General features: G+C 39.0%; 1 protein-coding gene across 6 annotated transcripts in view; it reads right to left on the minus strand.

Moving 5' to 3' along the window:
* The window catches only part of Rapgef4 (Rap guanine nucleotide exchange factor 4), a 221,420-nt gene that overhangs the window by 33,423 nt on the left and 165,894 nt on the right, over positions 1 to 22,103 (minus strand). For all 6 annotated transcript variants that reach the window (XM_027946021.2, XM_071619070.1, XM_071619068.1 and 3 more), the window contains 4 exons: positions 19,835 to 19,923; positions 15,275 to 15,353; positions 2,381 to 2,531; positions 269 to 357 (listed from right to left, as the gene is read on the minus strand). In XM_027946021.2, the coding sequence (XP_027801822.1) occupies positions 269 to 357; positions 2,381 to 2,531; positions 15,275 to 15,353; positions 19,835 to 19,923 (408 nt within the window). The remainder of the gene's footprint in view (positions 1 to 268; positions 358 to 2,380; positions 2,532 to 15,274; positions 15,354 to 19,834; positions 19,924 to 22,103) is intronic.

Raw genomic sequence — 22,103 nt, forward strand, 5'->3', positions numbered from 1 at the left:
GACTATCCATATGAGGATCTCTTCCCTCTCAGGCTTCTTCGTGGCAGCGCTCTGGCATAGAAGGCAGCTGACCATAGTTTCAGTCTTTGTGTTCATCTGGCCTTATTGCTACTTGGCCCTGGGCTCCTCTGCTCAAATCACAACACTGGGTCTCTTACAAGACCATCTTTAACCTTTCTGCAGGCAAAGGACTTTTCAGAAGGTATTCTGATTGCAAGGCAGGCACTTACTTGATAGAGCACACCCCCAAAGCCAAGCCCTTCCTTACATTTGCTTGACAATCTTCTCCAACTCCGGGAGTTGCTCCTTGAGGGCAGCGATCATCCGGGCATCATCTGATACAGACACATAAAACTCCTGTAATTGGCAAAGGTCACAGGCTTTTAACAAGAACTGCAAAAGGGGCACACTTCTGTAGAGAGCAATTAAAACATGTCCCTATGTCGTCTGCCTCACTAGCATCACCAGACCATGATGGTTTCATGAACTGGAGAGAAAAAGGAAAAACAAACAAACAAACAAAAAACACTACAATAAGTTCAAGTTCAAAATTGCAAATGATAAAAAGTTTGGAAATAGCAGTGATGACTGCACAAAATGGAATGAATTGAATTATATACCTCAAAATGATTAGAAGGGCAAATTTTATAGTATATTTTACTACAATAAAAATAAAAATTAAAAAATAATTCAAAAGAATTATTTATATAACGCTGATGTAATACAATGTAGTGTGTTAGACAATTTTAGTGTCTACACTTTTTCCTCTCAAATTTTTTCAGGGAAATTTTATTATTCATTTTCAATGTTATCCTAGTATTTGTTGTTTATTTAACATTTACCACCCATGTGATTAATTGTTGGTGGTAAACTCAGGCATGGCCTCAGCACTGTACTGAGTTTATGCTGAGTTTGTGCCACCAACTTGGGACTCTGCTGACTTCTTGGGAACTTAGCTGATCACCTAGCAGCCCCAGCTATGCCCTGCCCTGCTCAGGAGTGGTGGCCTTCACAGTAGATCATGAGAGAATTACACAATGCAGGGTCACTACCGCCATGTTTCACCGGCAAGAAGGCCCTGTACTCCGCAGGGATGGTCCACTCCATTCCTTATGTTTTCAAAATACTATATCCACAGCCTTGAGGGACTTTCATCGTACATTTTCCCCCGCAATGACAGAATTTAAGAAGAGAGAGGGAGCATGTTTTTCTTGAGAATTCATTTTAGAACACACAGGCCATAAAGTTTTGAAAGAAGCCACACTGTCTTTCACCTACATAGAAGTAAGAGCCTTGATAAGTTTTGGAGGAGAGAGTACAGTTATCCCCCTACCCCATTCATGGACTTGCTTTCCATTACCTGTTGTCAATTGCAGTCTGGAAATGTAAATGGAAAATTCCAGAAAAAAACAATTCATAAATTTTAAATAATTTTTATTATAATTATAATTATTCTATTATTGTTGTTCATCTTTAATTGTGCACAATCTATGAAAACTTTCTCATATGTATATATGTATAGGAAATAAAATAGTAGAAATAGGGTTTCTACTGTTATATATAACTAACTAATTAGAACAACAACAACAAAAAGAAATAGGGTTCAGTACTATCTGATTTCAGGTCTCCACTGGGGGTCTTGGGTCACGTCCTCATGGGTGGGAGGACTACAGTAGTCCAGGACTCAGTGCCTAGGCCAGTGCTGTACTGTGGGGAAAGAACCAAAGAAAGGAAAAGGGCAGCTGAGCCTGAGCAGTGTTCACAAAGTAAACACACGCCATCAGAAATACTGTATTGCCTCCCACTTCCTGTGCTAGTAATTCCTTAGTAAAAATGTCTACTTCACTCAAAAACATCTACCATTGGATCTAGTAATCCTACTTCTAGGAACATAAGCAACCACGGACAGACCTACTAGCACAAAAACGTTCGTTGCACAATTATTCTAGGAAGATGAAAACTGGAAAGGCCGTAAATATTCAACAATACGGGGGACAAATAAATATATCTGTGGCATAGCTGATGAATGGTCATTAGAAGTTTTTAATCATAAAGAATGTGTTGACATGGAAAAATTCTGATGTGTAGAATAAAAAGCAGCCTGCAAAATGATGGGTACTGATGTGATTACAACCCTACGAAATACACAAAGAGAAAGAGACCAGATGAAACTACATTAAAAAGTCACTACTTATTGAATTAGAGTGGTGGCATAATGTGGATGCTTTTCTTTTATTTACAGTACCTTTCTGACAAATGGACATGTTAACAAAGTCTAGAACTGGCAATTACAGTCCCCTGGGGGGAGGATGCCATGCTACTGGTAAGTTCCTGTACTACAGGACAAAGGTGTGCTCTTGGAAGGAATAAGCCTGCATACCTCCAGGAAAGCCATGGCCACGTCATCCTCTTGCAGGAGGTCTCCATACATGGCGGCCCACTGTAGAACCAGGCGGATGACTCGTCTCTTGTTGTTGAGGGCATAATCCATTCTCTCCTGTTCTGTACCTTGAGAAGGCTGTGCATGGTAAGTGCCGAGGGGTCAAGGAAGACATTTAGCCATTTCACCCTCATTCCACTGGGCTGCTTGCAACAGCGGAGGGACAGATGCCAACTTTAGACTGAATTCCTCCTGTAGGCCCTCAAGAGACAGCCCACATGAAGTGCCTGCACCACATGCACACGAACCCTGGTTCGCTCCTGCTGTCTTTGGACCTGATAATGGCCCAAGGAATGGGGCTTCACATGGACTTATGTGTCCTCCATATTCTAGTTGTGTCTAGCTGTAGCTCTTATTCCCTGCCTGTCCTCTGCCTTGCCCTTCTCCTCCTGGGTGGTAATGTCACCTGCTGTTGATTGTCTCGGGGTACCTGGCCACCTCTTGATGGTTTCTATAATCCTGCCCACATCGCTATAATACCTTATGACACTGCACTTAAACTCTTCCATGTGGGTGTCTAACCTGCTGGGAGTCTAGCTGATAGAGACATCATGGTGGGCAAGCAAGGCTGGAGGCTGGTCAGCTTACCTGCATTAGGAAGATGCTGAAGTGGCCTCTGGTGGGGACTACAGACACTACACCAGACCTTCTCCTCTTGTCTAGAATTACAACCTGCTTCATTGTCAATTTGGGCATTTATGGCTAGCCATCTTAATTATAAACCCCTTCTAACTTGGATGACATATTATTTGTCTGGTATTCTGTACTGTGCCTAGCACAGTGAAAACTTCATCTAGAAATTGTATTTATCCATTAACAGAAGAAATACTGGGTTGAGTGCCCACTCTGTGCCCAGAGTAAAGGGCCCTGCTCTTGGTTGAAATTCTTGTATGAATTATAGTAGGCCATCAAGAAATATTTTAGATAGGATACCCTTTCTTTTTCAGTGATCATAATAGTTTGTATTATAGACAACTGGTTCATAAAAAAACAAAAACAAAACTTAGTATTTTTAACTTGCACTGCAAGTTTCACACGAGGTACATCAGTTAATCTCTATTTCCCAGTCTAGAGATGGAGTCATTTGCTTTCCACAAGTGAGCAAACAGTAACAAAAGGAGCATAAAATGCTGAGATTATATAGAGAAAGTGCAATACTCCTGATTCCAGCTAGTTCTGTTCCCATCACATACCAGTCCTGAGCCTCATAGCTCACTGCAAGACTGGCCATGTCTTAGCTCACTACCATGACTTAAAAGGCACCATTGAAAACTGCCTTGTGGCAGCGCTGTGCTTGTGAGCAAAACGAGTAAAGGACCTTTTCCAAAAAGACTATAAATAATCATGCTCAAGGTAAATGACAGAACCTTAAAGCAAAGGTTTACTGCATGTAAATGGGTTGCAAAATGGCTTTCATAAATTGAGCAAGAGATTCATAAAAAAGAAAATTGCTCAACCTGTAGTGCTACAATTCTCTCTGAGCTTACAATAAAAAAAAAGAAAGATCACTTTATGTGAAAATTATTTCTTTTCTGATTAACCCTTTGGTATGCATTCATAAGTTGGATTTTCTTTCCAAAGAGCTGCAATGCTGGGCCCATTTCATGGTCATTTTCTGTGGCAGGAAGCAGCACTGTCAGGGACATAGTGGATGCCAGCTCAGTAATACCTGACTGACTGAAATCTAGGTACTGGTTCACCCAAGAGTTGGAGGATCAGGCTTTAAGTTCCTTTGATGTCATCATCTAGCTAAATGAGTTTTGAGTGAGTCACTTAGCAGCTGTAGACCTGCATGTACTCACCTGTGGAATGAGGAGGTGAAAAGAAATAATTTTTAACTTCTTTCTCAGCTATCACATTCAACAACATTAAAGCAATGTGGATCTAAAGAGAATCAAGTACTGCTAACAAAGTGAAAGTATGCTCTCTTTTGTTCAATTTTATGGTAACAGTGTTTTTGGGTGCTTGGTTAGCATATGGTTTTTTCCTCACCAAAACTCCATTGAGATTAAATTGCTCAATGCGGAACTGTCAGGAGATGGAGCCTTTGAGAGAGATTAATGTCTTTCTTGAGAGACTGGATTAGTTCTCTTGGGAACAGATTAGTTCTTGCTAGAGGGGGTTGTTATAAAATGGGTCAGCTCCTTTGTTCACCCCTCTTTGCATGCTTGCTTGCCCTTCTGCTTCTATGTACATGGAACAGCATAAAACCCTCATCAAAAGCCACACAGATGTGGATTTCCAGCCTCCAAAACTGTAAGCTACATCAACTTCTTGATAAATTACCTTGTCTCTGGCATCCTAGTGTAATAAAAGAGAATGGACTAAGACATGTGGAAACCTGGATTTGTATCAAGCCTTGGCAGGTACTGACTTTTACATTTCCATACCATGGGAGTCCATAGGAGAAAGTAGGAATGGTTAAGATGGGGGGCAGGGACCAAACTCACTAAGTATGAGGCAGTGAAGATTCTGAACTCTGAATCGAATGTTTCAAAGACTGTACTAGGCCAAGTTCACTCCCAAAGTCAGTTTTCTAGAATATCCTGATGCCACTTTGGGTCACATCCATACTCTTTACCCTGATCACTCAGGCTGGATTTCTTCTCTCTATCCTCTTTTCTAGATCTAAACAATAATGTCTATGAAAGACATCTTTCTGATCACCTTGTACTGTGGAAAATGTACAAATATAACTTTTTAAAAATCTTTTAGTTGTAGATGGACACAATAACTTTATTTTATTTTTATGTGGTGCTGAAGATCGAACCCAATGACTCACGCATGCTAGGCAAGTTCTCTACCACTGAGCCACAACCCCAGCCCACAAATATAACTTTTGATCGTCACATCAATTTTAAAAGAAAGTCTCACTGTGCCTTAAGTTATTCTACAAACTAGAATCTTAAAAATATTTCACTGCCCTGAGGCATGAGTACATTCTGAATCACTTAAGGATGGCAATATCATCTAGAAGGAATAGAAGCTTTCACTAAGCTGGTATTTAGAGTAGGAGCCTTAGCCTAAATTTAGCAGAATAACATCAAGACAGGACAATTAACATGTGGATGTGGTTTTTAAAAGGTAAATGTATTTTCAAGTAAATTAATACACTTCTCAAAGAAAATATGCTCAAATGTTTTAAAGGTACTTGGGCAAAGAAATCATTCAAATTGATTTACCAATTAATAATTAAGAGAGTACTTTGAGTAAGGCATGGTGCTGGGTGCTAGTGATATGATGGCACAGCTCTGACATACCTGACATATTACACTGATGATGTGTTAAATGTGTGTGTCAGAGAGAGAGAGTGTGTGTGAGAGAGAGAGGAAGAGATGGAGGGAGGGATCGAGGGAGGGAGGAAATGTTTCCTAGTTGTATGAGACTGAAATAGTTTGAAACATCAAATTGGCATCAAGTAAATATAATTCTTATAATCCAGATTATTTTTTTTCTAGTTTTTCTTGACTTGAACTTAAGGAAGCAATGCAAATACTTCAGTAGCACACTTGTGACTAATCTCTAGGGTCACAGGACAGGATAATTACATCTGCAATCATCTCTGTGGGTCAGAACAAAGATTTTTCTTGTCTTCTGATGTAGAAATTGGTTGTCCACAACAAAAGACAGAATGCAGAGTTGGACGGATTAATATGATAATGCTTCTAATGTGTGTAGAGTTTTATGGTTCACAAAATACCTTCAAGATGCTCAAATTATCATATGAGGCTCTCTATAAACCTAAAGAGGAAATATTTACAGATGAGGAAACTGAGGTTCAGAGAGAGGAGATCTGCCCAAAGTTGCCAGTGAGCAAACAGTAGGTCTTTACAGATTCCACACAGTGGCAATAGTGCCTAGAGATTAGTGGTTGGGTTCACAAAATTACTAAGAATAAATTACATTTGGGGAGCAAAAATTCCAAGACATTTCCTCCCTTCATTTTTCCCTCCTTCCCTTCCTTCTTCATTCCTCCCTTTCCTTCTCTGAAGTTCAAGTATTGTAGCACTGACTCAGAGTGTGGAGTACCTAAGCCAGGGCTGAGTGACCCTGTCTTCCTACAGTCTCCTGGGAGGTAGGACTAACCAAAGTCAGAAAGACCAGGAGGGGCCTTCTCTATTTTCTCCTGAAAGTTAAGTATTTTGCCTTTGGGGAAATAAAAGGCAAAACAACAAGAAAAAAACCAAAAAAAACCCCAAACCCCTGATTTATTGAACAAAGTCTTGCCTTTCTCCTCACAGATGTTTATTTACTAAACTGACAGTAGGGTGATGCTGTTTTTAGAGCTGGATCCCAGCACATGCTCCAGGCTTCTGCCCCTCTGCAGGTCACTTATGTTTTCTTCCTGAACTATCTGTTGGGTCAATTTCTTAGGGGACATGGAGAAGACTTTGTATGTAATTGATTCTGTCTGAAATGGTTACAACGAGGTACTGGAGCTTCTGTTTACCCCATGACAATCTCACTGGGCTTTTAGAACATATAGAAGATCAAAAGAAAATCTTCAAAAATATCCTAGCAGGGCTGGGGATATAGCTCAGTTAGTAGAGTGCTTGCCTTGCATGCACAAGGCCCTGGTTTTGATCCCCAGCACCACCAAAAAAAAAAAAAAAAAAAAAAATCATATCTCTTTTAGACGTCTATTGAAATTGCCTGAAATAGTTGCATTTTGTCAAGTTGTCAAATACAGATCATAGATTCATCCTAAATATTCTCAGAAAGAATTCAGTGTCAAATGGAAAGTAAGTCTACACAAATACCAAAGCATCTGGCACATCTTTCATAGACCCTTTGATCACTGGTTTGTCATCTACAGTCCAAGCATTCAGAGTGATGGTCTTCATTGAACTGGACCAGTTCCTTCAGCTGAGGCCAGATCGGATCTGTGTGCAGCACCGTATCAGGGCTGAGAACAGAGTGAAGGCCACGGTGCAGGCTACAGTCTTTCTACCCTGCAACAGCAGGCTTAATATTCCATTGAGTCATTTTCCTCATGCCGGTTCTGCCGTTCAAACACTGTAATTATTTCATATATTTTTACCTAGTTATTATCTTACTCACCACAGGCACCTGTAATTTTTCTGTATTTTTTTTAACTGCTCATTTACTTATTCTTAATTCAGCTAATAATGGTTCCATGTATTAAAATTATCACAGGGAAAGTAAAGTGAAAACCTCCTAGGATGTAGAGGCAGCAGATTCATTACAGCCTACAACAGGGAATAAAATATTATGTATACTTTTTGCAGTAAGTACATGCTAATTATGCAGCTATTTATAAAACACTTATCAACATTCAAACTGATACTCTTCAATGTTGTTGTTTTGGAAAACCCTGCTTTGCATACAAGATCTCTGCTTGCAGCTGAAAACAAACTTTGGGGGTCATCTGCCCACTGATGAGACGAAGCTTTTGTCTACTCTATATTATGCTCTATTCCTCTCATGATGGTATCCAATAGTAATGGCAAAATTCATGTGGGACTTCAAAGTTTATAATGTACTTTCACACATATAGCCTCATTTGATCTTTGCAACAACCTGGTGAATGGGTAGGGCAAGTCTAATTATCCCTATTATATAGAAGGGGCTCACAGAGCTTGGGGATAATTGCCAAGTATCGCAACTTGAAAGATACAGATCTTAAACATGATCTTTTGACTTCAGAGCTTTTTCTTTACCCACTATAACATGGGGCCTTTTGCCCTTTACTCTCTGTTGCTTGAGTTTATTCCTACCCTGAATGCAAGTTCAAGTTCTGCTTCTCCACTTAAAAGGTGTAATCCTTGCTAAGTCCATTGACTGTTTAGAGTATTGGTTTCCTCCTCGGTCAGCTTCCTAGGAACATGGTTAAGGATGAAATAAGATAACATAGGTAACACACATGTGGCTGCTTCTGCAGCACATAAACTGCTCAGTAAACACTGGGGGTTTATTACTGACCCCCTTCTGGAAATTTCTGACAATATTTCCAATGACAGTTTCAGAATTTGTACCAACACAGGTTACTCCTGTGCTTGTATGCATGTGTTAACTTTGAGCTCACAAAATCACCTTCTGTGCTGTCAACTACTTTACGTGTCTCCCATTTTCTTGCTCAGAATATTTTTTTCCCATGGGTTTTTAAGAATTCTCTGATTTTATAAATCTCTTGCCTTTGGTGCTCTCTTTTAAAATCTCCAACCAGGAGTTTGTACTTAGTCCAATGCAACCCACTTGGCCTGGGTTCAAATCTTGTTTCTACATTTACAAGCTGTGTCATTAGGGGCAAATTACTGAGCTGCTCAGTTTTACTTTTATTATTGTAAAAACCAGAATTAAAAGAGTGCAACACCTCACAGTGTTGCTATGAGGTTGAGGAAATGTATACAAAATACTTTGCTGCATATCTGATAAGAAGGTCATCTTCCTCTTAGGAGCATATCATGTTCATATCATATCATTTCCTTACTGGAAATAAACTCTCAAATTGCAGACCTGTAGAAGTAACCACTCTGATGGTGACCTAGATCATATACTTTTCAGAATCAAAGGGGGACTACAAAGGTCAAATTCGGCTTCAACCATATTGAAGCTGAAATTAATTTTCTTAGAAATCTAAAGAATGTTCCTAAAAAGTTAACTTCATCTAATAAACTCAAACCCAATGTTGCTTTGTAAATCTTTCATCTATAAGAAAAGCATATTTTGATATATATTCCTCTTTGAGAACCCAACTTAACTTATAAAAACAACATCTTCAAGTCAGTTTCACAGAGTGATAAGTGATGGGGGAGAACCTGCCTTTTCAGAAAAGGATTTTGTTTCTAAGTATTTGTTTCTAAGGATGAATATATATAAAAGGTAGTGTTAGCTAAAACTTAGGGGCAAGTCTATATTCTATTTTTTCTTTTTAATTTAGGAAACTAAAATAAATTATTTTTTCATGCCAAAAGCATAAAAGATATGTACTAGGCGGAACAAAATTAGTAAGCTAATTAGAAAATATTCAACCAAATAATTACTGTGCTCTGTAAGTTTATATGTAAGCCATTTATACTTAAGATTCCAGCAGCAATAGCAAGAATCTGTCCATTTACAACAAAGACTTGTATTCACTGACATAAGAGAAAACCTCTTGACAGGGTAAATTTCAGAACTAATCCAAATGCTGATGATGTCATCATAGACCCTATTTTTTGATGACTCTCTGCTCATTTCAGCTTTATCCTAGGGCTCCCTCATGTTGGCAAGATAGCTGTTGCTGACAATTTGGATCACAGACCTCCAATTCTCTGTATTGAATATTGAAAATGTTTTCACCTAGAAGTCTAGGAAGCCTCTCCTCGAATTCTACTACCCCAAGATAGCTTGGGCTTGCAATTTGAGAAGTAATGTTGTCAAGAGTAGTCAATTACTATGAGTGGAAAGACAGGCACACATGTTGGGGAGTCAACCACAATGTCCACTGTAGTCTAATTATATCAGTGCTACATAGACTTCCTCCAAACATCTGTCAGTATATGGAGACTCTCAGGTAGTTATTTGGCTCCCTTGCCTTGACTTCTCTTATATGTCAAATGAAATAAATAACATACCAGTCCTTTGGTCTTCACATTTGAGGAACAGGTATTGAAAAGATAAAGTAAGTGATGTGTAAATACTCAGGATCAATCAGATAGCTATTAAAATTAAAAATAATATTAACTTAGTTGTGATCACTTATTGAATTAAAGGTCAGCCTATAGATGGTGCAAACAAGAACATGGAAGAGTTTAATCATAAAGCAGAAAATAAGACAATAAGAGAGCAATTTGGCAATAACACCCAAACCTAAACATTCCAGAATGTTTTCCATGAAATTATTAACAATGGTGAGATGCCTGGTGAATTTTGCTCTCTTTTCTTTTTGCAGTTATTGAAATTTTTTGCAATGAGAATGTCTTATTGTTAAGGATGATAATGTTTATATTTATGAAATGACATATAAAATATTTAATGGCATAGAAAGATATTTACAAAATACTACTTAATGAAAAATCATACAAAATTATTTACAGTATGATCCCATTCTCATATTTAAACCTATGTCTATTTATATAGAAAAAAGACAAGAAGGAAACACACCAAAATATCAGCCATGGTTATACCTAAGAGGTGACAGGGTTTTAATTTTCTTTTAAGACTAAAGGAAAAATGAATTGAATTTAAAAATGCAGATATTAAAAAGATTAAAGAAGCTAGAGATGAAAAGTACAGAAATTGAACAAATATGATTTAAAAACTCATTATAAAGCACTTGTATTCATCAGGTCAAATCATGTCCAAACTGTATCTAATGAATAGAATCTCTCTCATTAGCACATAAAAAGCCTGATATATTAATGTTAAATAGAGTTCTACCATCCTTTTCTATGCTAAAAGCAAAATTGGAAGAGACACACAATGTGGATTAAGGACAGAAATAGGTGTCAGTGGCTCAGGGCTCAGATCTTTTCTGTACTAATAATTACCTTCTCTGAGCAAATCATAATTTTTCATTATCCTAGTTTATTGATTTGGAAAAAGCACAGTGAAAAATACTGGCTTCTTCATAGGGCTGCTATGAAAAGCCAGAAATGTTAAGTACTTGAAAAACACTCAGCTAAAGCAAGTGATTCATGGATGCAGTTAAGGGTTTCACTGTCCCTGCGTCCCATGTTGAGAACATGGGGATTAATCCACTTGTCCAATTTTGCAGTCTACATCTCTCCTGATTGGGGGTCACTGCTAAGCAGTTATGCATATGTGTTGTTTTGCCTCCTCACCTCAGTCTCTCCACTTACTCTGTTTTTTTTTTTTTTTTTCCAGCAATTTCCATGGAAGTTTGTAGTCAAGTATTGGCTTTCACTTGACCAAGATGTCAGCAGTGACCAAAGCGGGGTCAACCAGACTTACCTTCCCAAGGAGGTGGGAATGAGGTAAGGGCCCTGCGCTGGTGGGGAGGGGGTTGCAGTAGATCTGCCCCAACAGCATGCTTTTCAATTCCTGCACCCCAGGTTCCTTGCTAAGGCTGAGGATCTCCAAGGATCTCTTCAGCTTTCTGAGGTGCTCCATCACCTTCTGATGAGTCTCTTCACCTCCAGTTCTGTCACAGATGACTTGTATTATTTATGACTAGAAAACCAGAATATATAAGGAATCCACATACCACCTCCCTGAGGGGAAAGGGGACTGAAAACTAAGTCTCTGGTATAACACAAAAGCACTAACACATACTTGACTTTGGGGACAGAGCCCTTCTCTGCTGCCTACGTGCAGAAGGACGAGTTCTTGGCCTCCTGGGACACATTCCCCAGCCATTATAGAAGAACAATTCTAGTTTGAGCCTCTTATTTACAGTATTTAAGTACTAGACTTGGGCTGTCTAACATGGTAGCCACTAGCCTTATGTGGACATTTAAATTTAAATTAGTAGCAGTGAAATAAAAATTCTGTTCCTCTCAGTATCAGTTTTAAGGCTAGTGGCTACTGGGTTAACATTGAAATAAAATATTTCCATTACTGCAAAACATTCCACTGGATGGCACTGGCTGGACTAGTCCCTAGACCTAAAGCTGCCTTCTCAGTTCTCCCCGCAGGACCGACCTGCCACTAGACCTCTTCACTGGTCTGTTGTGACATTCCTAAGTTTGTTGGGCAAATATGCAAAGCAGGTTCCCTAAGTGTCTTGCACATTGGTGAAACCATTGAAAGTGAAAATGCAAATTTTTAAAGGAATACATTCAGAAAAAACACTGGTAATTTTTTGGGGTAGATAGAAGTCTTACCAGGCATTTTTTTCTGGTACTAACAAAATGGGTCTACTTTGGTCTTAGCTAACTGAAGCATAGATCAACATGTGTCATGTAATACATTGTCAAGAAGTGCTCTTCAATTCTAATTGAAGGTTATAGAATTATTCAAAATTTAATAAACTTTCAAAGAAATAAAGAGGAAAAAAATGATAAACTTCAGACTTGGCATCCTGACTTGGAAGACTCTGTCACTTGCTTTGGGCATGCTGTTCAATTTTTAGGGGGCTTCAGGATTTGCATTTGTAAAATAAAACTAATACCAACTCAGCAGGATCCTGAGAGGTTAAGTGGTATGTTTAATATAAGTCAGTGTTCTTAGGATGGTGTCCAACACAGAGGGGGAGCTGATTCAGAATAGAGTCATGAGGAGACTCTAAGTTCTCCCAGGGACAGGTGTGAAGGAGGCGGGCTGAGGGCATCAGGTAGTGTAGATTGTATCAGGCCGCCCTTGATCTTCTCAGTCTACTGAGAAAAGAATGGACTGGGTATTGAGGCTGGGGCTGTAGCTTAGTGGTAGAGTGCCTGCCTAGCACGTGTGAGACACTGAGTTCGATCCTCAGCACCACATAAAAATAAATAAAGGTACTATGTCCATCTACAACTAAAAAAATATTTTAAAAAAATGACTGGGTATCATAGGTCCACTGTGACTGATTCTATTGTTCACTTTCTTGTCTTCCCCTCCTCTTCATCAACAGCATTATCCAAACTTTTCCCTATTTGAGATGGTGTGGACCTTCCCCCCAGAAGCTATTTTCAAAATAGAAGTAAATGATCTGAACGTTCTCAGTCACTTCTTGAAAGAGAAAAAGTCAAAAAATAAAGAGATGAGAGGGCTGGAGATGTGGCTCAAGCGGTAATGCGCTTGCCTGGCATGCACAGGGCGCTGGGTTCGATCCTCAGCACCACATAAAAATAAAATAAAAGATGTTGTGTCCACTGAAAACTGAAAAATAAACATTAAAAAATTCTCTCTCTCTCTCTCTCTTTCCTATCTTTAAAAAAATAAAGAGATGAGAATTTGCAGAAAAATACTAGCTTTGTGATTGGGGCTTTGAATTGTAAAGAAGATAGAGCTTCAAAGGGGAGAGAGGGAGGTGAAGGAGCATGGGGGCTGGAAAGATGGTGGAATGAGATGGATATCATTACTCTAGGTACAGGTGTGACTGCACATATGGTGTGAAGCTACATGTTCAACCAGAGAAATGAAGAGTTGTGCTGCAATTGTGTACAAAATGCATTCTGCTGTCAAATATACCTAATTAGATTAAATAAATAAATTAAAATTAAAAAAAAAAAGATGCTAGGACTTGGCCTGCTTGACTCCCTTCTTTTGGTTTGGTCTGCCTTAAGCTTATCAACATGCTAAACAATGAAAAAACTGCCTGAACTCTGTGGTTTTTATTGTTCCTTTCAACAAATCTCAATGGTCTAATAATGACTACCATGTATGGAGTGAAGAGAGCACAGAAAGATCCTGAATGTGTTAATTTTACTTGAGAAAAATTGAATATGAGCCAGAAAGACTATATAATATAGGTAAGTCTCATTAAGCTGTCATTACTTGGAAAGATAGTTTCCAGGCAAATAAACACCGAATCTCACTCTCACAGATCCCTCTAAGTAGCACATTCAATTCAAATCTCCCATCCTCATACATTCTGTTGACTTCAAAGAGAATTATGGGTAAGAAAATGAGAATCAGGTAGGGCAATTATAATTCTGTAAAAGAAAAAAACATGCCAACATTGATTGGATTGCTCAAAAATGAAAGGAAAAAAAGAGACACTTTCCTTCAATACATTTAACTGCTCAAAAAGGCCAAAGTGTTTTGGGATCCAAATTTTTATTGCTTTAAAAATAAAGCAGCAAAATACACTTTCACACAACTCCCAAAGCTGAGGGTGAAACTAGGTCATATATTCACTTATTTTTTTTCAACTTATCTTTTCCAAATGCTTGCTCTGAGCCAGACATCAATTGGTCAATTCAGAATACTATTGAAAAGCTGCCTCCAAACCCAGTCTTCAGGTTGTCTAAAGGAATTTCCCCTATAAACTTCAAGTTTTGTATCTTTAAGTCAATGTGCTAATAAAAATACCAACAAAAAAACAAATGTCCGTCTCTAGAGGAAAGGATGCATTAAATTAGAAGGTATGTGAAAGAAGAATAACCTCACAAGGGTGACTTACATTTATCTCAGCAGGTTGGCAACCTGGTTAATACCACAGCCCAAAGGAAAAACATGGCGGATGGCGGGTCAGCCTGCCAGGCAGCCTATCAGAAACACACAGTTGTCTTCAAGGTAAGGAAACTATTCCTAACAGCACTCCAAGATAAACATGCATACTTCTTGTTAGCATCACTTTCCCAAATGCTGTGGCTTGAATATGGTTTATCCTCTCTGAAACTCATGTTGAAATTTTATTCCCAGAATAAAAAAGGTGTTGAGATGGTAGAACTTTTAAGAGATGAATAGGTCAAGTGGGCACCACCCTAATGAATGGATTACTTCTGCTCTCTATGGGACCGGCTTAATTTTCACTGGCAAGAGAGAGTTCTTGTTCTCTCCAGATTGGATTAATCACTACAATAGCCAGCTGTTATATAGTGAGGCTGACCTCTATATTTTGTCTTTTCCACACAAGCTTGCTACAGTTCAAGGTTCTCGTACTGTAACATAACAAACCCATTGGACCTGTCTAATCTTGGACTTCCAGTCTCCAGATCTGAGAGTTAAACTTTTTTTTCTTTATAAGTTACCCAGTCTCAGGTAAGCTGTTTCACACTTTTTCACCCAGGTAATAAGTTGGAAATCCTGAAACATGGCAAGACAGACCTCTGCTAGGGAGAGTTAATGTTGACACAGGGAAGAATGTTGACAAATCAGAGTTTGACAAGAGTGGAAAGCAGAACCCTATCTGGCCATGACTTACCTTCAGAGGGCAAAATCAGGTGGAGGTCATATACACATAGGGTGTCTTCAAGGAAACAGGGACTTACCACAACAAAAGGATATTGGGCCACCAGGGCAGGGCAAAGCTGGGTATTTGGCATAAAAACACAGTGCATCATAACAAAGTCATTTAAAACAGAATCTAGAGGAGAAAAAGGTAGAAAAATTAGGTTCTTGTGAAAATCTTTAGGAAAGCAAAGTATCTATTCACTTGTTTTTGGCCATTGGATGTGTGTGTGTGTGTGTGTGTGTTTCAATATTTTTTAAATGGGAGATGGACACAAGACCTTTATTTTATTTATTTTTATGTGGTGATGAGGATTGAACTTGGTGCATCACATGTGCTAGGCAAGTACTCTACCACTGAGCCACAACTTCAGCCTGGATGGGTATGGTTTTAATGTGCACCAAAGCATTTCATGTGAAAATAATGATGACGAGCTTGAGATCAAAACCTAATTTTTTAGAATATTGGACAAAGAGGTAATATTTTAAAAAGAGATAGTTTCATAATAATAGCACTTAGTCACCTTAGCTGCAAAGAATTTTTCTTTTTTTATAGTTCTGGGGATTGAACATAGGGCCTTGTACATGCTAAGCAAGCACTCTACCACTAAGCTTACATCCCCAGCCTCAAAGAGGTAGTCAAAGCAGAGAATTGGTGGTGGTGGTGGTGGTAGCGGGAAACATAGCAGAAAGAGATATGATAAAGCCTATGGGTAGTACTGGAGGAAAATAAAGCTATCTCCTAAATGCGAGGAGTGACTGTGCCAAGTTTGAAGCATTTTGCAGGCAGGTAAGGAGGGGGTTGGAAAGGGACCCAAGGCACATCCCAAAGATAAGTTTCGTTTGTCTCATCACTGAACTAGATGCTGGCTCTTCATTGCAAAGATAACACTATCCAGCCAGCCTGGATGGGAAACGGCAGGTCGACCAATCTAAAAGTCCCAGGAATAGGCCCACTGAAACCTGGAACTCAAGGTGCCATGAGGATTTTTAATTTAAAAACAAAAAAGAATATACTGGCTGAGACTTGTGAAATCTTTTTAATAGAAGATGGTGAGAAATATGCAAACTTATCTCTATAAATTAGATTTCCAATGCCCATGTTTTTAATGAACTTATATCACCAAAGTTTGAATCAGCAGCTAAATGTTTAACCATTATACTCATTTAAATCTGTTGTAATCCCAAGTTTATCCCTCAGTGTGCTCAGTCATTCCAGGCCCATGTTGCTGAGCCACAGAACAAGTAAATAGGTGCCAGATGGAAGTTGTATAGAGGTGTTTTGTTTTTTTTAATTAAAAAGAGGTTGCTTGTCAACATCTAGTCACCTTCATACATTTTATATACTCTTTGAAGTTAGTAGAATAATGCTTGCTTATATGCCACTCAGAAGGCCTGCGCTTGTAGTAGTTAAAATTTTATTTCCTTCCTCCCTTTATTTTTTTTTTTTGGTGTGGGGTATTGAGGATTGAACTTAGGGGCACTCAGTCTCTGAGCCACATCCCCAGTCCTATTTTGTATTTTATGTAGAGACAGGGTCTCACTGAGTTGCTTAGCACCTTGTTTTTGCTGAGGCTGGTTTTGAACTCGTGATCCTCCTGTCTCAGTCTCCTGAGCTGCTGAAATTACAGGTATGTGCCACTGCATTTATTTATTTTTGTGGAGCTGGGGCTAAACCCAGGGCCTCACACATGCCAGGCAAGTGCTCTACCACTTAAGTACATCTTCAGACTACCACGGTATAATTTTTGCTAATGCAAAGATTTGACATGGGCTCCAAGGCTGAGGACATGTATATACACAGGGACTGGTCACTTATTATGGCCAATCACCCCAAACTCACATTTCAATATAGCTTTCTTATTCTTTACTCACATACAGTGATTCCTGAGAACTTATTTAAAACAATAATTTTCTATTTGAAAATGATTTCCTAGTCACTCATAGCAGTGAAAGTCTAGGAAACTAATAGATCTTAGGTAGAAAACTTTTTAAAATTTACTAAAAAGAATGCATAGTCATAAATATATTTAGCAGTTTTTATTTCTATGATATAAACAAGTTTTACCGTAACTGACATTTCTCCTTGTATTGGAAATTCATAAATGCCAAAGGTCTTCACCTCCATTATATCCACATGCTTCGTGTACCTGTGCTAGGGTTATTTTTAGCACCCAGGAGAGTAATGGGCAATATTCATATCTTTGATTTATGAGAAAGATACTGATTTATTCTTATTGCCAAGCTATAAACATTACTTATAAGAAAACATTTACTTATAAGAAAAAAAGTCAGAAAAATTGTAGTAAATGAAGTTCAACATTAAATTATGATGTTTGTTAGTCTAGTCTCTGACATCAAAAATGGAAGTGTCAGGCCTGGTGTGGTGTAATCCCAGCAGCTTGGAAGGATGAGGCAGGAGGACGGCAAGTTCAAAGATAGCCTCAGCAACTTAGTGAGGTCCTAAGCCACTTAGTGAGACCCGTCTCAAAATAAAAAATAAAAAGGGCTGGTGATATGGCACCGTGGTTAAGTGCCTCTGGGTTCAGTCCTGGTACCAAAAAAAATAAAATTAAAAAAGGGAAGTGTCAGGAGTCATATCCCATATGCCATCCATAGGACACACTGATTTCTAGGCCCTACATTTTTTTTTTTTTTAAAGAAGCAATAATCCAGTCCCTATCTCTTTTAAAGGTGACTTTAAAAAGAAGGTTACATTTGCTCTTCATGGGTAGTAAAGACCCTTCCTTAGATGTCATAGTCTCAAATGTTCCAGAATCTTCCTTTTGGGTCAACACCCACTTTCTTTTTTCACTTAGATAGTAATAGCACAGCACATATCAAACTGCTAGCTCTTTCCTTCCTGTTTCTACATCAGTACTGGTAGTCTTTATCCCATCTCTAGTTACTGGTCACCAGCCTTTCTTTAGGGCCACTTCAAAGGCTATATTCTCAATGACAATTTCCTGGATGGCAGTAGCCACTGAGTGCCCCTGAGGCACTGACCGCACTCTGCCTTATATTTGAGTGTTGTGCACATTTCTTCATGTCCTCCAGCAATTTTAGGCTTCCTGAGGGAAGAAGGCAACCCTTGGACCTCACCCAAGGTCACCAACTTAGTGCCTGCTCAACAACAGAGGAAGCCTTGTCCCAGGGCCTAGCTTGAATATCTACCTTCCCAATTCATGCACTGTACAAAAAAACTCTCAGATAATCAATTTACAAAATGAGAAACTGGAAAGAGGAGATGAAATAAGAAGTCATTGGCAAAATGCTTTTAGGATTGTTGTGAAGATAAATTATAGAAATGGATTTTGAAAAGTTTTTTAGATAAATCTTTGAACTTCTTTTAGAGAGAAATATTCTTCTATGGAACTTAGTGTTCTTAAAATAACCCATGGTATTATTCTGAGAGACAGGCCAGTAGTCAGGAATTCTTTATTATTATTATTATTATTTTTTTTTAAGTTGAATGTCAGGACTAGAAGTGCAACTCAGTGGTAAGGCTCTTGCCTAGCATGGACGAGGCCCTGGATTCAATGCCCAGTGCAAAAAAAAAAAAAAGAATGTTATCTGTTCCAAAGTCATTCACAAGATAGAAATCAAAATAGAAATAATGTAACTCTGAACACTTAGTTCACTTGTGAGATTGTACCAGTCTTTTTCACCCTCAATTCTGTGTTGTAGGTAAGACTGGCTCACTATAAGGAGATGCTATCTATTTAATTTTATTCTCCCCCAAAGATATGTTGCAGTACTAAGCCCTAGTATCTCAGAATGTGACCTTATTTGGAAATAGCATCTTTGCAGATATGGTCAAGTCAATGTGAGGTCATTAGTATGGGTCTTAAGTGAATATGACTGGTGTCCTTATGAAAAGGGGACAGGATATTAGGGCACAGACACAAACATGCACAGAGGGTATGCTATATAAAAAATCATGAGGAGAATGCCATATCAACATGAAGGCAGAGATCAGGGTAATGATCCTCAAACCAGGGAGTACCCATGATTGCCAGAGAGGCCCCAGAAACTAGGTTATAGATAAGCATGGGGCAGATTCTTCAACATGGCCCCAGAAAGAAATCAATCCTATCACCTTCATCTTGGATATTTAGCCTACAAAACTGCAAGACAATCAAATGATAGCTTTGGAGTTCCTTGGTTTGTGGTACTTTGTTATGGGAACCCCAATAAATCAGTAAAAGAACATTGTTGAACTCTAGAGCAAGAATCCACAACCAGAGAGAACTGTTTGACCCTCAATTAGAGCAAGGCTGTCCTTTATACAGGGAGCTCCAGATGCTTTATGGAAATAGGGAAGTAGTTTTACATGATAACCTAATAGATATAGTTGGTAGGAGGGATTGGATGATAACATAAGAGACGCCCTGTGGAAAGCTACTCCTAATCTGTATAAATGAAGCTGAGTCATCTGCGAGGATAGCCAGGCACTCTGTCTGTGTCCCAGAGGAACGCACTCCAAATATTAATACACGTAACCCCTTCCTAAAACTGCCTTGGCAATGCATACTGAGAATGAGAATGAATTCAGGATTTTTTAAAAATAATGCTTAGCATGGATTTAATGGACACACAAAACTGTTCTGTGCATACCTGTTGCTTCATTTAAAGCTGGCTCAAGGCGTATTGTTTCTAGAAAATGCTCTAAAATTTTTTCAGGTGTCCCTGACATCACAGTATACCTAGATAAGAAATACAAATGTCAATTGTTTTTCAAAAACGGGCAATCAATAATAAAAAATTTTTGCTTAAGTTTTTTTTTTTTTAATTTGAGATCCCAGAGAACCATATGAACTTTACTTTTGACCAATACAATAAGAAAGACCATGTACCATGATCAAGTCACACCAAAAGATAATCAAGAAAACACCAACTGAATGTTACTAGAAACATATTTCCTTTGTGCCTACATGCAACTAAGGTAAACTTCTTGGAGAGCAGCTCTAGCAGGGTGGAAACTTCTAGGAGGTTGGAAACAGAGAAACTTCAGCCTTGTTCCAAAGGAAACGAAAAGGAACAAGTAAATCCCAGGACAGCTCAGGCTGGGCAAGAGGAGGTGGCAAGGGGAAATGACAGTAAAAGAGGTTACCCATATATGGGTGATTCTTAGCAAAATTTCAGTCCCACACTGGATTCCCCTGCCTATTTCTGGAATTCTCTGCCTTTCTCAACTGGTACACTGGTATGTGCTTTGGAAATGCAGCTAATAATAAAATAAGAGGAAAGAAAAAAATCCCCAAATGTCCACGAGCAAACAAACAAGGAAGCACCATGACAAGGAAAAAAAAATCAACAACAGAAATCTATATAATTTATTTCAATGTCATATATAAATTATTTTTTTTTTGAAGGGGTAGTTTAGCCTTTACTTTAGGAGATCCATCCAGGGTACTCTCCAACGAACATGAGAGGATTTATTTTTTAAAATTAATGTGGGATGTTTCAAGTCAAAGTCCAGATGGTGACAAGCAGCGAATGAAAACTGTAGGCAAAATAACTTTAAGGTGACATAGAAGTTCCTTTTGCAAAAATCAGACTTTGCTTTCCTACTTGACACTTCACTTAAGGCCAAACAACAGGAAAGAAAAGCAACAATGAAAATTCCCTTCTGCTGGGAAAGCAGTGGTAGACTCCAGCGGTGGGAAGGCCCTGCTTCCTTTGCCTCCTCACCAACACCTTTTCTTTGCCTGTTTGAGACCTTCATGGACCTGGGTTGAGATTCTAAGAATCTCTCCAATGTATGAAATCTCAGGGCCTCACCCTCCTGCCTCAGGATTTTAGAAGAGGCATGTTAACATACAACTTTGTGCATGAGAAAGAAGCAACCCTGGAGAGAGTAAGAGTTCCATTTTAAGAAATCTAGCTTTAAAACCTAGAGGAAGGTTGGGGGAACTTGAAGAAAGGGGAGGGCCTATCTATAAATGCCTCCCTTCACGTCAGTTGGAGAACATTGCTCAACTCAGTCGTTTGTGGAATATGTGATTTCTGATAGTGCTCACCAGATGAGCCACAAGAGAAGTAGCATCTGGCCCCATTAATTAGGAAACTGGGTTGGAAAGAGCATTCCACATCTGCCTACCGTTTACTGTGCCCCAGACGACTAGGTGGGCCCAGAATAAGGCTGTCTTGTTTACTCCTGCTAGTTAAATATTATCTCTGTTCTGAAGGTGAAGAAACTGCTGGGATGGGGGTGGGGCATCCAACCTGAGGCTGCAGAGCTGGTGAAAGGGACATCCCTGATGTAAGCCTCGTCTGCCTGGCTTCTTGCTCTGCATGAAGACCACCTCTAGCTGCCTGGAGCTCATTCTGAACAAGAAATTCTCCATATAAAAACTTTCCCCTTAAGAGTGTTTTTGCTTGTTTGTTTGGTTTTGAAAACAATTCTTATTTTAAAAAGAGTATAAATACATGACATAACATGAAAACTGAATGCAGAAAGCAATCTGCTACTTCACATGCCATTGAGTCGCTGCTGCTATAAATTTGTAAGTGCTCAATTTGAAATATGTTTCCTTGTCCAAAGTTTAATTCTGATAGCAGGCTGGGTTCACAGTCTAGTAGTCTCCATTTAAAAATCTCCTGGCAAGAGTATAGATACCTGAGTGTCAAGCCAGATGTCTTCTTACCTCACTAGAGAGAAAGGAGCCTAGCATTGCCCACCTGGCCAACTGGAGATCCCATAGCACCTTTCATTGGCTGCCAAAGACTCCCCCTCTGTGGTACAGCTGCCTCGCCTGCCTCAGCCCAGCCTTTCTTCTAGGCTCCTCTGAAGGCTGGTAGGTGCTAATATTTCCTTAGTGCAGGGAGCTCTGAAGGGTAAGGCCTGGAAGCTTTTGGCCAGATACAGCTGTCTGTGACTTGC

The sequence above is a fragment of the Marmota flaviventris genome, chromosome 11 (genome assembly GCF_047511675.1).
Source record: "Marmota flaviventris isolate mMarFla1 chromosome 11, mMarFla1.hap1, whole genome shotgun sequence".
Classification (NCBI taxonomy): Eukaryota; Metazoa; Chordata; class Mammalia; order Rodentia; family Sciuridae; genus Marmota; species Marmota flaviventris.